The 16,500-nt window shown below is 40.1% G+C and overlaps 1 protein-coding gene across 1 annotated transcript in view; it reads right to left on the minus strand.

The window, feature by feature from the left end:
- Positions 1 to 1,429: 1,429 nt before the first annotated feature.
- Syt9 (synaptotagmin 9) overlaps positions 1,430 to 16,500 on the minus strand; it is a 170,746-nt gene continuing 155,675 nt past the window's right edge. Inside the window, exon 7 of the mRNA XM_042691531.1 lies at positions 1,430 to 1,995. Coding sequence (XP_042547465.1) covers positions 1,987 to 1,995 — 9 coding nt within the window. The 3' untranslated portion in view covers positions 1,430 to 1,986. The remainder of the gene's footprint in view (positions 1,996 to 16,500) is intronic.

Genomic DNA, 16,500 nt, shown 5'->3' on the forward strand with positions numbered 1-16,500 from the left:
GTAGCATACTCATACCCATCCCAGGGCTGCTAGCTCTGGGCAGGAGGATCCTGAGGTGGGAACAATAGGCACATCTGCCCCAGGGTCTCCAACCCAGGCTCTCAGAGCCAAGGACATGTCAAAGCTTAATGAAATGGCTGCCTAATATCTATTAGAGCCAGACCGGCTTCTTTGGGACCATTCTTCTGGGCTCATCTGCCTGTTTCTAGTGATAATATTTCCTCTCACTATTCTGCTGGCACTCACCCTTCCTGCTTTGGTTCTAAACACTGATGTGGTAGAGAAAGTTTGAATGGGAAGGAATAGGTGGGGGAGGGCCTGGGACAAATAAAGTTTGAATTTTTCTCATGTCATCAGATAGAGAGGCAGAACTGAGATTGGCATGATTGATGAGAGATGGATCGGGTAAGCTGGGGAACGCAGGAATGCTTGAGTGAACTATTAGTGCCTCACACAAACCAAGGCCTCCACCCTTTTAAGGTCTGACATCATGGTAGGGGTTGAACTAGGCAGCAGTAGCAGGAGACCTTTCTTACAACACACAATGATCTGACTTCCACCCAGTGAGTCCCATGTAGAAATAAAGATAATGATTTTTTTTTCCCAACACTGAATTCTGCTGCAGAGATGGAAGGAAAGGGAAATGTTATTTTGGAATAGTGGGGCAGATGCATGGGGCAGGGGGGAAGTGCCTTGCACTTCTAATGAGAGACCGAGGGACACTGGGTGCAGGCCTTCGGTCCCTCGGGGCGTTCGGAGGCCTTTGGTTTCATTTCTTTGGAGCAGAAGCAATAAGGATGAGGCATATAGCTGGCAGTAGATTGGCAAGAAGGAAGTTGAGTGATGAAGGAGCTGCTAGGGGAGAGAGCCCTTGACCTTCACTCTTCCAGATATTTCCATTCCCCAATGCTATGAAAGTGAAATGGTCTGAAGGGAAAGGAGAACCATTTTCTGTGGCTGCCCAAATCTAAACTCTGGTCTGTTGTATATGGGAATACCCCCAGAAGGCGTGAAGGCCAAGTTGGCCCCAAAGCTTGCCTTCTGCTCTTTGGAGACCACTGTGTTCATCTCTCAGTGTGTCATCTCACACAATCCTACACCTGTTTCCTAGATAGTTCCCTGGGTGTAAGAGGGGAAAAGGTACTGCAGGATGCATATGCCACTGAGAGATATACCTCTCTAAGGATGACATTGAAGTTTATTCTAATAACACCAGCAGCTGAAAGGAAGTGGCTGCTGGCTATCCAGATAATAATATTCTAGAATCTCAGGACAAAGACTCTGGTTTTAGTGGGAAAGAAGATCACGGTGAACTGGTACTCTGCCGTGTGCATGGGAGGGGGCAGTGAGTTGGTTGTGAACTAACCCTCCTTGCACTAGATTTTCTCCAGAGGAATGGCCAGCATGCCCTAGTATTCTCTAGGTGGGGGATGGGGGCAGAGAGGTGGAGAGGCAATTCTCTGTAAAGTTAAATAATTTCTTAGGATGAAATTATCCTCTGAGGACAGTCATTAGCTCAATGCTAGTGGAGTTTGAACTGAAATTTGCTGCCTATTTAGCACCTGGATATATTTTAAAATATTCTGTCCTTCCAGGGCATTTATACAAGAAACTTCATATCAGAGTAACCACTGCCAAGGCAGGTGTTATGTCTCCATTACCAAGGGCCTCACATTAATCACCCAGAGTCCTGATACTCTGGGGACTCTCTCAATGTTAACTTGCTTCCTTCCATACACCAATCTGGGTTCTGGACAATGAGAGATGATCTTCTACTACAGTATATCACCTTGGGCCACCTGAAGTAGGTAGCTAGACCATTAGGGTTTACCAAACCCGATTTAGAAGGAGGGCCAGTTACTGCTGTGGTTACAGCTGAGTATTTGGTCACTGGTGTTGTCCAGGTGTTGCTTAGATGGGTAAAGTTATCTTTGTTAGATGGTTGTCCTACTATGTCCTTGGCACAAGCAGTCCTCTTATCCGTAGTCATCGTTTCTGTAAAGAGAAGCAAAAAAGAATGACACGGTGCTCAATTATACATTTTCAGTGGATACTAGACAAGTACTGGACACTGTAATCTGATGAATGATGAGAATTTGAAGACCATGAGTAAGATACTTACCTTGACTTCAAAGATGTCTCAGGTGGGAAGAGGGAATTAAAAAAAATATAGATAGATAGATGGATATTATATCTGCTATAGGAGCCCTCAAAGGAACTAAGGAGGTCTTCTGGGAGGATTTTGAAGAGTAAATCTTGAACTGTGCCCTTTAGGACAAAGAGCAACCCATGAGTAGAGAAGGAGGAAAGGCCATTTTGGCAGAGTAGAGATCTCATGCAAAATCACAAAGGCAAGAAGGGCATGGTATCATGGATTAGTGGGCTGTAATATTAGAAATGGTGTGTTAGCAAGCATGATTGGGCTGGAAAGTGGGGGTGCAAGTGGTGCAATAGTGCAATATCTATATCTTGTTCCTCAGCTGTGAAGAGTGGACTTGCCTAATGGAGTCTCTGGCTTGGACTAGCAGGCTCTGTTGTGTTGCACACTCAGCCCAGCATTCAACTGAAATTCAACTCAAGGCACTTCCCAGTACAGATTAAAGGTTAATGCTATATTCACAGAAAGTCACAATCACTTTCATGGATATGGTGATAACAAGAAAATTATATATTTTCTTGATCCATTCATCTACTGAGGGACATCTGGGTTGGTTCCATATCTTAGCAATGGTAAATAAGGCTGCAATAAACGTAGTCTTGCTGATAGCTTTAGTGTGGTCTTGTTTTTGATCATTTGGGTAAAGAAAATGTGGTATATATACACACATACAATGGAATTCTATGCCTCCATCAGAAAGAATGACTGCCCCATTTGTTAGGAAATGGAAAGACTTGGAAAAAATTTTATTAAGTGAAGTAAGCCAGGCCCAAAGAAACATAGGTCCCATTGCAATAACTAGTATATGTCTGAGTCAAGCAGAAAAGGTCAGATAAGTTGATGTTAGGGAAATGAACCCTAAGATATGTATTCAAATGTTTTTTTCTTTCATATGATTGTTTCTAACACATTTATAAGATTATTTCTTTGTTGCTTTGTATGTCCCTCCCCCACAGCATAACCCCTGCTTTTACTGTATTTGATGTTGGTATAATTTGTGGAGGGGAAGGGGAAAAACAAATCGTTTAAATAGGGATACAGGTGGACCCATTGCAACAATGAGATGTACAAGTTGTTATGTTGAAAACGAACTTTACAACTTTGGTAGGCAGGGGAGGAAGGTTGGGTAGGGAGGTGGGGGAGGAAGGTTGGGTGGGGAGGGGTGGGGGGGAAGATGGGATGGGAAGGGGAAACAAAGGAGGAGGCTACAATGCTTGATAAGAAATGTACTCATTATCTTGCTCATGTAATTATAACCCCTCTGTACAGTATTTTCACAATTTAAAAAAAAGAAAATTATACATAAACTACAAGAGAGCAACACACATTTTCCAATTGAAATATAGGGACTACTTTGCAGAGATTGAGCTCCCACATGAAGCTATAATAAAAGTGATCAATGCCAGAGCATACACTGTTGAAGAAAAGTCACATCTGACCACGATCCTTGGTCTTGAAGAATGTGTATATGTATGAGTATTCACACATCTGAGAAAAGAGATATTCATTTCTGAATTTTTCAGAGAAGGATAAACGTATATTTGTAATCCCATTGTTAATCAAATTCTATTTCCCAGATCAGATAGTCTCTAGAGTGCTCTGTGAAGGGCTCTAGTTTTGAGTCCAACTGCCACATTAGGCTCTGGCCCCATATTTTCCTGCTCAAACAGGAACCTAGCTTTACAGACCCCATTTGTTAGCACTTGAGTCCTTCCCTATCAGGGAAGGCGAGCTACCAACATACTCTGCCCCATCGATGAACGTGGTCTGTGCTGCTATTAGCCAAATGGGCCATGTGCCTCATTCTCTCATGTGTAACCATTATGTTCCGGGCACTAGGATATGCACTTTACAAATTCTTTTTTTTTTTTTTTTTTTAAATTTTATTTTATTTTATTTGAGAACATACTGTACAGAGGGGTTACAATTACATGGGCAGGATAATGCATACATTTCTTACCAAGCATTGCAGCCTCCTCCTTTGTTTACCCTTCACCTCCCTTCCCAGCCTCCCCCCTCCCTCCCACCCAATCATACCCCCCCACCCCCACCGACATTGTAAAGCTGGTTTTGACATGACATTTTGTACTTCTCATTGTTGCAACAGGTCCGCCTGAATCCTTAAACGACTTGTTTGTCCCCATCTCCTCCACATGTTATACTGACATCAAATATAGTGAAAGCGGGGGTTACACTGTGGGGGAGGGACATACAAAGCAACAAAGAAATAATCTTATAAATGCGTTAGAAACACATGCATGAAAGAAACAAAAACATTAAAATACATATTTGAGGTTTCGTTTTCCTAACATCACATTATCTGACTTTTTCCGCTTGACTCATACCTATACTAGATATTGCAAATAAGGGAAACCATGGGACCTATGTTTCTTTGGGCCTGGCTTACTTCACTTAATATAATTTTTTCCAAGCCTTTCCATTTCCTAACAAATGGGGAAATGTCATTCTTTCTGATGGAGGCATAGAATTCCATTGTGTATATATACCACATCTTCTTGATCCATTCATCTACTGAGGGGCATCTGGGTTGGTTCCATGTCTTAGCTATGGTAAATAATGCTGCAATAAACATAGTTGTGCTGGTAGCTTTAGTGTGGCCTTGTTTGTGATCATTTGGGTAAATGCCCAAAAGTGGGATTGCTGGGTCATTGGGGAGCTCTATGTGGAGTCTTTTGAGGAACCTCCATACTGCTTTCCAAAGTGGTTGAACAAGTTTACATTCCCACCAACAATGAAGTAAGGTTCCTTTCTGTCCACATCCCCTCCAGCATCTGTTGTTGTTAGAGTTCTTGATTTTTGCTGTTCTAACTGGAGTGAGGTGATATCTCAATGTTGTTTTGATTTGCATTTCTTTTATGGCTAGGGATGTTGAACATTTCTTCATGTGTCTATTGGCCGTCCTTCTTTCTTCTTCAGAGAAGCTTCTCTTTAAGTCTTTCGCCCACTTACTTATTGGGCAGTTGTTTCTTTGAGGATTTGTTGTTGGGTGGTTTAATTTTTTGAGTTCCAAGTATATTTTAGATATGAGACCCTTGTCCGTTGTATGGCTAGTAAAGATCTTCTCCCAGTCCGTGGGCTTTCTACAAATTCTTAAAAGAACCCCATGAGCTTCTTTATTTGTAACATATAGAGCTGTAGAGAGATTGATTTGCACTAAATCTCATTATTACTGTCAGAGCGGAGATTAAATCCAAGACTTCTAATTTCAAAGTCCAAGCTTGAGCAACTGCATCAAATGTATGCTGTAGGCCTATGCTACACATCTGATGCCTTTAAAACTGTTTTATATGCCTTGTCATTCACTTCTTGGCTACACATTCTAACCCTAGCTAAATAAGCTACCTTTAAGGAACCCTAGACCATGAGAGCAGCCTGTAGTCAGTGTTGTACCCAATGAATGATTTCTAGTTTCTTAGTTTCTCTGGATTACCCTGGTTCGTAGTCTGTATGGGTAATGATTTTACCCACACTCCCAGTTCTATGTGCAATGTCATTATTTTGTTATGACTTTTGTCTCACTTTGCCTTTAAATGATTCTAACTGCTTTGGGTATGGCTCTGTCCAAGTGCCCAGCCTTAGGGGCCATTTCTGTACCTGGTTTGTTATGGTCTGGAGTCTCCTCAGGAGGCTAGGCTATGACCTCAACCAAGTGTTTACCAGTCTTCATAGCCAACAGTACCACTAGTGGAGATCGTGTTGGCAGTGGGTAAGTCATAGCACAGCTCCCATCTGACCTTTCTATCTGGATTTGCTCATTTGATGGATTTCTTTGAGTGTACAATTACCAGAATCAAGCAATCAAGCACAACTCCTGGGCATGCTATACAGTGGCCTGCTGGTTTGTCCCTTTCAAGTGAAGCTCTTTATCTGGGAGAGTTTTCTAGGCCTACACCCATGTGGGTACTTGATCCTGTTTTATTCCTCTGGAAAATGCCATTGAGGCTCCAGAATGTTTAGACAGGGACTGAAGCCACAAGATGAGAGAAGAAGGGAGTTTTGATAGAACTAATGGTGTGGCCGATCATCTCTACCAGTGGTCTTACAAAGGAAGCTTCTTAGAAACGAATGTATTCCAGGGAAAGTCATACAGTCAAGACAAATCTGAAGAACCTAGTTCAGTTGTCTCAGAAGAAGGGCAATTTTGAGTATGGAATAGTTGGTTTAACTAATCTCTGTCTGTCTTATCTTTGGGGATGAAAAAGACTGAAAAACACAATCAAACAAAACAAAGCAAACATACTACAACATCTTTCTAACTTATATCACCCAATTGGTTATTTCTCATCCGAGATTTTCATAGAACAAGGTGTGAGAAAAGATTTTTCTGTAGTTCATAGCAGCATCGACCCAGATGGATGTGGTGGTGGATGGGTCAATAGTCTATGGTATAAATGCCAACAAAAGCAATGGTGGTATAAGCACATTGGCCTTGCTGGCTCCAGTTATAACACAGGCCCATTTCAATGTGCAGAGCACAACATAGTGTCCTAGTACACCACTTATCAGACTCAGTAGCTTCCCAGGCAGCACTGTAGCTTTGGAAGGTACCAGGAACGTTAGCAGCATCGACAGGAAGTGGTGATGACTATCCTCTCTGAAATGAGAGGATTTTTAAAGTGAATTCAATTGTCCTGAGACATAAGAATTTGATTTGAACTAAATTGAATTGAAACCAAAGATGAGAGCTGTCCCAATAAAAACTATAATGTGCAGTGACATTTCACTCGCAAAAATGACAGCTGATGTGAGACAGGTCAAAGAAACTGACCCCAAATTAAGAACACGAGAAGACTGAGTGGAATATTAGATAAAATCTCACTGTGGATTTGAAAATGGATTTTGATTACAGGAAGTATCTTGAGGCTTTGAAATAAGAAGCTTGTCAATTGAAGTGATTCTTATTATATGAGCCAATCACATACGTACTTAATACTGTCATGCTTCTACTTAAAATATTTTAGTTGAAACACCAAATTCTAAGGATCTTGTTAACTATTGATTTCTTAGTGTAGCTTTACAAATACGTATGTGGACAAAGAGAACACTGTGCCCACGTAGATTCACTTGTCCCTTTTTCCAAAGAGGAAAATTCTTAAAACAATGGCTTTGTTTTCTTCAAAGAAGTTGTTAGTTTACTATGTTAATTATGTTAATTTAGTATGCTAATATGTTAATTTGTGTGTACAGTGAGTCTTGATCAGAGTCATCCCTTCCCTCATTCTCCCCCCAGCATCTATCATACTACCCTACCCATCACCTCGTTTCCTAATTCAGTTCTCAGATATATATTTATATAGATGGATTAAATGGCTATGCATACACACGTGCATTGAGTATGATGGCTGTATTCATCCAGCTCTCCTCTTTCCATCTACCTGTTCCTCCAAATTTTAGTTCCTACGTCTGTCAGTCAAGACAAGTTTCAGCTTTCTGACATTCATGTTTCTGAACTACCTGATAATTGTTCATAGGGGGTTCACCATGGACTCTCACTCCTGTGTACATCCTCCCTTTGTCAGTTTGATCCTGTATATATGTATATGGACGCGTATGTGTGTTCAAATACATTTATATTTTTGGTCTAACTTCTACCTATGAGAGAAAATATGTAGCCTTTGTCTCTCTGAGCCTGGCTTACCTCATTCAATATGAGTTTCTTTAGGTCCATCTATTTCCCTACAAATGACATGATATTTGTTTTTTTCCAGAGAGGGCATTTTTTTCTTTTTTTTACTACCTTTAAGTAAGAATCAGTATATCAAAGAAATAAAGCAGTGTGAATATAACTACACTACCAGTCAGGTGCTTTAGACAGCAGCATAGAAATAACAACTATTTACTGAGCACTTACCTCCACCTTCTGCTGTGAATATTACACGTACATTTTTTACAGATGAGGTAATTAAGTCTGACAAAGGCCAAATAATAAAAGCAGTAAATGGCAGAGGCAGAATCTGCACCATGCTTTTATGGATCCAAATGTATGCTCTTGAGTAGCAAGCTTGCAATGGCAATTACTTGTGTTTTCCATGCCAACTCCAATGTAGTACCTTTCTACAAAGGAGTTTCAGTGTAGGAAAGAGTTCTGAATAGTTGAGACTTCACAGGAAAGTGTCTTAAGATCTACTGTCAAGTAGGTTTTGAGGGGAAAGGTGGTACATCTGTGATATGTGCTTTGTTATATGCTTTTTCCAGATGAAGGGGCAAGCTGGGGAATCAGTAGAAAGTACAAATGGATCTACCCGATGAACCAAGTGGAAGATATTTGGATTTTGCCACTCCAAACTTATGCTTATTACCTTTATTCATGGATGCATTCATTTATTAGGCACTAGGCATCTGTGATACACATTAAAAAATACAAAGATGAACAATGTATACTTTACTTTTGAAGAAGAGGTCAAAGTAGTTAATGGATGACCACAAAATCCAAAAGGATGAGAAAGAAGTAAAACAGAGGAAGCTCTGATTCTAATGTGTGTGTGTGTGTGTGTGTGTGTGTGTGTGTGTGTGTGTGTGTGTGTGTGTGTGTGTAATTCTATCTACCAAAATTGGGAAATAAGAAGGAAAACATTTGATTAAAAAAATCTGGAAAAGGATGGAAGTTGAATAGGGACATTGATGCTCTGGATTGTGAGATTAAATTCTATTTAACATGCCTGAAGTTTTCTTCCAGTGACAGTAAAGCAAGCAGATGCCAACCTGAAGAGACTTGCCTTGTAAATTCCTAGCTCTGGTAAAATACTCCTGGTAAGCAATCCATGCCTTATTCCGTGTGCTTTCCACTGCTGTTGATGATGATCTGAACTAATAGTTCTGTTCCTATTACTTAGAAGAGCCATTTTTGCAACACCAGAAAGATACAATAAGGAAGATTTACAAAGGATAGAATGATGATACTTTTGTGAAAATTACATTTATTCAGGTGTAAAACAGACTTTCAGATCCTTATTCTACTTAGTTTATTTTTTGGTGGGGGGAGCGCAGGTTTTGCTATGTGAACAGTCTGGGTTTGAATTAGTGATTTTTGTCTCAGCCTCCTGAGTAACTGAGATTATAGACTTTTTTGTTTCTAAGCTAAATGTTTAATAACATTTATGATGCACTGAATTCATGATTTTAGTAGATATATTAGGGAGAACATAACTAGTTAAATTTAGATTTAATGTTTAAATGATTAGGAAAATTTATTATACTAAATTTATAAAACTGATTATTTTATTGTGAAAATACTGTACAGAGGGGTTGCAATTACATGGACAAGGCAATGAGTGCATTTCTTATTAAGCATTGTTGCCTCCTCCTTTGTTTCCCCTTCCTATCTCTTCCCCCTTCTCCTTCTCCCCCCCCCCCCATCAAAGTTGTAAAGTTCATTTTTCAACATAACATCTTGAACATCTCATTGCTACAATGTGTCCACCTGTATCCCTATTTAAACAATTTGTTTTTTCCCTTCCCTCCACAAATTATACCAACATCAAATACAGTGAAAGCAGGGGTTATACTGTGGAGGAGGGACATACAAAGCAACAAAAATCATCTTATAAATATGTTAGAAACAATAGCAAGAAAGAAAAAAACATTTGTGTCCTTATCGTGGGGTTCATTTCGCCTAACATCAACTTATCTGACCATTTCTGCTTGTCTCAGACATATATTAGTTATTGCAAATAAGGGAAACCATGGGACCTATGTTTCTTTGGGCCTGGCTTACTTCACTTAATACAAGTTTTTCCAAGTCTTTCCATTGCCTAACAAATGGGGCAATGTCATTCTTTCTGATGGAGGCATAGAATTCCCTGTGTATATATGCTACATTCATTCATCTACTGAGGGGCATCGGGGTTGGTTCCATATCTTAGCTATAGTAAATAGTGCTGCAATAAATATAGTTGTGCTGGTAGCTTTAGTGTGGTCTTGTTTGTGAACATTTGGGTAAATGCCCAAAAGTGGGATTGCTGGGTCATAGGGAAGCTCTATGTGGACTCTTGAGGAACCTCCATACTACTTTCCAAAGTGGTTGAACAAGTTTACACTCCCACCAACAATGCAGTAAGGTTCCCTTCTGTCCACATCCCCTCCAGCATCTGTTGTTATTAGAGTTCTTGATTATAGCCATTCTAACTGAGGTGAGGTGGTATCTCAATGTTGTTTTGATTTGCATTTCTTTTATGGCTAGGGATGTTGAGCATTTCTTCATGTGTCTATTGGCCAGTCTTATTTCTTCAGAGAAGTTTCTCATAAAATTGATTTTTAAGCTTTTGAAAAGTCTATGACAATTTAACTTAAAGGCAATGTTTTAATTTTTGGTATTATTAGAGCTAAGTACTTGAGAATAATTTAAATACCTACTATGTTTGAACATACTAGGCATTAGAATGATACAATATGATGGAGTTTGAAGTATTTAATATAATCACATTTCTACATTTGTGATATTAGTTTGCAACATTCAAGGAATTTAGCCAATCAATTAATTACAGTGCCTAAATATTTTGGAGAATTTTATTGGCTGTATTTATAAAGTTTTTCTTTATCTAAAAATGTTTATGGGAATTGGATTAAGTAAGAAATTGCTGTTTAAAAGTTTAGGGAATTTAATCTGTTATATTAATGAGTTGAGAAACAAAGAACAAGGTAAAATGAGTGTTTTATTATAAAAGCAAAATGATTAAGTCTATAAGCATTATTGTAGTTAATACTGTATAACATCTGGTATGCACCACTCTATTATGTTATTGTTCACAAGTTTCTGTTATCCTCCTTTTACAGATAAGGGAAATTGAGGCATGGTTCTGCTAAGTGATAGTTTTACCCAGTGTTTTGTAGGCCTGCAGTCGCAAATTACCACCAACTAGACAACAGAACTTTATTCTCTTTTTCACTTTATTTCTTGTTGGGGGACAAGAAATCTGAAATTGGGACCATGTCAGGGCCATTGTCCCTCTGAAAGCTCTAAAGAAAAATTCTTCCATGCCTTTCCTAGTTTCTAAAAGCTGGCTTGAGGAAGCATATTCCTTCACTCCTCATCATGGGACTTTCTCCCAAGTATCCTTATGTGTCTTCATATGGCCTTTTTTTTTTTTTGGCCAGTCCTGGGACTTGAACTCAGGGCCTGGGTGCTGTCCCTGAGCTTCTTTTGCTCCAGGTTAGCACTCTACCACTTCAATCACAGCACCACTTTCAGCTCTTTTTCTGTTTATGTGGTACTAAGGAATTGAACCCAGGGCTTCATGCATGCTAGGCAAACACTCTACCACTAAACCACACTCCCACCCATAAGGCATTTTATCAGGACATTTGTCACTGGACTTAGGACCTGTCCTAATCTAGCACGATATCATGTTAACTACAAAGATCTTATTTCCCAAAGAGATCACATCCTGATGTGCTGGATGAACATAAATTTGGGGAGACACTACCCAATCTAATACCCCATGGTCACAGATGCTCAGCATAGTGACAAACCCAATGTCAGCTCTCAATCCTTACCTATTTATATTGTGTTTGACACATGTGGCCATTGCCATATAAAACAGCTTATTTCTTTGCTTTCTGAGATATCACACCGTCTTGGTTTTCTTACTATATTAATGGCTTTTCTTTCTTAGCATTGGTTCGTTTCTTCCCTACTCTCCTATTTTTAAGTGTCAGAATGTATCAGTTCTTGGTCTTTGGTTCTCTTTCCATTTACAAATTCTGGATCTTTACAATTAGCATGACCTTTTTCTGATTCCTCTATGGGCTATTTAATATTTCCTTCTGGATAGCCAAGAGATGCTTTAAATTTAGCCAGTCCATTTTATGGTTGCTCTCTCTGTAGTCTTCCTCAGCTCATTTCTGGTAACTTAATTCTTTGAACTGCTTGACCTCATATCTGAAAATCATCCTTCACTTTTCTCTCTCTTTTTTTTTTTTTTTGTCACGGGCTTACTCTGGGCTTGGGAGCTGTCCTTGAGCTCTTCAGCTCAAGACCAGCACTCTACCACTTTGAGCCACAGCTCTGGTTTTCTGGTGGTTAATTGGAGATAAGAGAATCATGGACTTTCCTGCCTGGGCTGGCTTTGAACCATGATCCTCAGATCTTGGCCCTGAGTAGCTAAGATTACAGACATGAGCCACTGGTACCCAGCTCACTTTTTTCTCTTATACCAGAAAATTCCATTGGGTCTCCATTCAAAATACATCCCAATTATAATCATTGCTCACTATTTTCCCTGTTTCTACTTGGTTCAAACTCCTACCATTTCCATCTGGATTACAGCAGTAAACCTTGTGATGGATATTCCTGCTTCCACTCCTGCTGCTATGCAATCTCTTTCCCCTCCCCCCTCTTTTCTTCCTCCTTCCTCTTCTTCTTCTTCTTCTTCTTCTTCTTCTTCTTCTTCTTCTTTCTTCTTCTTCTTCTTCTTCTTCTTCTTCTTCTTCTTCTTCTTCTTCTTCTTCTTCTTCTTCTTCTTCTTCTTCTTCTTCTTCTTCTTCTTCTTCTTCTTCTTCTTCTTCTTTCTTCTTCTTTCTTCTTCTTCTTCTTCTCCTTCTTCTCCTTCTTCTCCTTCTTCTTCTGCTGCTGCTGCTGCTGCTGCTGCTGCCGCAGCCGCCGCCAGTCCTGGGGCTTGAACTCTGAGCTTGGCCGCTAACACTGAGCTTATTTTGCTCAAGGCTAGCACTCTACCACTTAAGCCACAGGGACACTTCTGGCTTTTTCTGTGATTAATTGGAGACAAGAGTTTCATGGGCTTTCCTGCCTGGGCTGACTTCAAACTATAGTCTCAGATCTCAGCCTCCTGAGTAGCTAGTTCAGGTGTGAGCCACTGGTATCCAGCCCTGCTTCTTCTTTTCTATTTTCATTTCTTTTTATCTTTTGGAATGTTTTCTTTGACACAGGGTCTTGTTATATGACTCATAATGACTTTGAATTCATATCGTAGTCCTTCTCATTTCCACAGTGCTGGGATTATAGGCATATACCAACATGGCTGGCTATGGTCTTTTCTCAACATGGCAACAGAGGGATCATTTACAAATTTAGAACATGTCATACCTTTCTCTCTCTTTCTGTTTCTTCTTTGCAGGGGTAGAGGCAATACTAAGGATTAAACTCAGGGCCTGTGCTTGCTACAGTTGTTCTACCACTTAGGCTCCAGCTTGAACTCCCTTCTGCATCGTTATTTTCGAGATAGGGTCTCAATTTTTGCCTTAGCTAACTTGGGCTGCAATTACTGTGCCAAGCTACTGTCCTTCTCTCCTAACTCTCTACCACACATGTTGGAATAACTGACACATGCTATTAGTTGAGATGGAGTCCCATGAACTTCTTCCTGGCAGGGCTTGTCTCAAATCATTATCCCACAACCTCTATCCCAAGTAATTAAATCATAAGTGTAAGCTACTATGCCTAGCTTCATACCTCTCTTGAAAGTTCTGAACTACCTTGTTGTTTATCTCAAAGAATCAGCCATAGTACTTACACTGATCTACCATATTCTTTACAGCCTGAGCTCTGCCTATCCAGTACCTTGCTGATCTCACCTTAGATTTCTCTCTCTCTCTCTTACCCTCTGCATTGCTCATATTGCTACCCTTTGTATTCCTTGTATGCGATTCCATAAGGCTGGAAATTCACATGGCCGTAAGTTTGCTCTTTATTTCCTTCTCTGTTTGCTCAATGGTTTGACTTCTCTTTATTACATAAACAAAAATCAGGAACTACTTCTGATCCACTTATTTACCAGTACTTAACATTACATAATATGCTCATTTACAATATTTATTTTCTGTTTGTTCCACTACAGAAAGGAGTTTTTTATCTACATTTCTTTCACAAATGCATCATCAGTACCCACAGTAGGTATTGAATCAATATTTGGACAAATAAATAAATGCTTGAAATCTAGAATTTCCCTCTGTAAAGTCATTGATTTTAAAGGAAGTCTGATTGATCCTTCTTGGACAGAATGTTCAATACAGCAAGTAATACACAAAGAGGTGTCTTGGAAGACTGCTGCATGGCAGCATGCCAGTGATTCCAAACATGCAGGAATTCTGTTGTCTAAATTGTCTCCCAACCTACCTTTCAAAGTAAAATACATCTTTTATATAGGTGTGAATAACTTGTTCTGTATTTGTGTTGCTTTAAATCTCATCAGAGTTGATGACCAGAACCTTGATGCCACTGTCTTAATTGCTGTGGGCATTCCTAGGGCTTGGGGTGGGTGGGGGGTGCCATGAAGAAGGGAGGACTTAGTCCTTAAGTAAATGGAATGTCTTTGATTTTCAAAGCTAGTACTTAGTTACTTTTATATATAGAACCACACTATACTTGCAAATTTGAAAAATCGACATGCAGAGTCTATCTAGGAAATCAGTAATCATTTTACAAATGATAAGACAGAGGAATTGGAATTCTATCCAACAAGAATTTATTCAATGCTGACTTTGTGCCAGGCATTTTGCCAGGTACTGGTTATACAATGATGGATAATAGTCTCCACCCCCAAGCAGCAGCTGGATGTTCTGGGAATGACATGAACATGGATAACATCAAGTAGCATCAAATGCTATGCTAGGGGTGGGTACAGGATGCTAAGGAAAGACAGCACAGACAAGACACATTTAGCCCACATTAGAGGATTGTCAGAATGCTTCCTAAAGATGACAACTGATCAGATGCTTAAAAGATGAGCCAGACAAAGAAGGTTAAAAAGGACGGCATGAGAAGTCAGAAACAGGTGCTGGTGGCTCTCATTCATAATCCTAGCTACTGAAGTAGGTGGAGATCTGAGAATCACAATTCAAAGCCAGCCCAAGCAGGAACATTTGTGATACTCTCGCGTCCAATTAACCAGCAAAAAAGCTGGAAGGAGAGCTGTGGTTCATGCTATACAGTGCTAGCCTGGAGCAAAAATATCTCAGGGACAGTGCCCGGGCTCTGAGTTTAAAACTCCACTACCAGTGCATACACACACACACACACACACACACACACATAAATGTGATTGCAGGAACAGGGCATGCTGGTGAATGATAAGTATTGTGTGGGCAAAATGCTATTAGGCATGCCCTCAATATAAAGTGTTAGGAAGATGTAAAGGAAGGTCCTGACAATCAAGAAAGGCTCATCCTTGATCTTGTCCAGGACAAAGGCAGTTACTGAAAGATTTTCAGTAAGGTTGCATTTGTGTTTTAGGACTAAGACCCTGGAAATACTGTGGAGATTGGATTGAAGAGCACAGAAGAGATGAAGAAAATCAGAGCTATCTGAACACAAAGGGAGAGCTGAAGCAGTCATCTTTCAATGGAGGGGCCGCACTGGCTCTGGCTCCGGCTCCATGGAAGCACTGGTGAGTGAAGATGGAGGAAAAAGGCTGTTGGCTTTTGTACTTGAATGCTCTACTTAGCTGATTCCAAAACAATCCCTAAAAAAGGACCCAAGGAGCTCTGAGAACACAACAGAGGCATACAAGTAACTATTGAGGCAATCATGAATGAAGTCACACATCTGCCTCCTGTTCCCCAACTTACTCTAAACTTCAGTGCATATTCAATCTGGTCACCCGTGAACCTGACTGCAGGATAACATCATTACCACTTAAGGAAAGCACAAGGCAAAACCTCAAGCTTCTCTAGCTGCTGTTTGCCACAGGAGAGGCCGATGTATCTGTGAGTGTCTTTGTCTCTCTCTTCTGGGTGCATCATCCACTGGGAGGATCTTTGTGCAGACTGGTTTGTCTTAATCCTCCCTTGAGCACTCTCACACTAACCAGCTTCTTTCTGTGTGTCCACTACCCTGTACTAGAAACTTTTCCATCCAACATAAAGGAACAATCAAATAATCCACCTCTTTAGTTAAGGCCGTGAGGGAGGCTAAATCAACTACACAGGCTGCATCAAGTACACAGGTTCAGTGCATACTGTCAGACTTACCATGATGAGGAGATATTATCCCTGACCCCTGAGGTTCACAGTGAAGAGGAAAGACAGATGCATCTAGTTACGAAACAAAAACCTGAGCTGGTAACTGATCAATGTGAATGAAAAAGTATTATTGGAGGGCTTTGTTCTAAACGGGGTATGGTTCATCAGATACCTACTAGAGAGAGCGGTATCAAGCAAATCTTGAGGAGTATATAGAATTTATAGAGTGAGAGAGTAAAAGAAAGATATTCTAGGTTAACAAAGGATCAGGAGGAAAGGTCTAAAAAAAACCCAAACTGGCTGGTAACAGGAGGCTTATGATTTCTCACCATAGTTGTTTTGGTTCCAGAAAATGTGTGTTTTAAATCTGGAATGCTGTCAGTTATTTCTTTTTATTTAGTGATTCT

The sequence above is a fragment of the Dipodomys spectabilis genome, unplaced genomic scaffold (assembly GCF_019054845.1).
Source record: "Dipodomys spectabilis isolate Male_0828 unplaced genomic scaffold, ASM1905484v1 ptg000145l, whole genome shotgun sequence".
NCBI lineage: Eukaryota > Metazoa > Chordata > Mammalia > Rodentia > Heteromyidae > Dipodomys > Dipodomys spectabilis.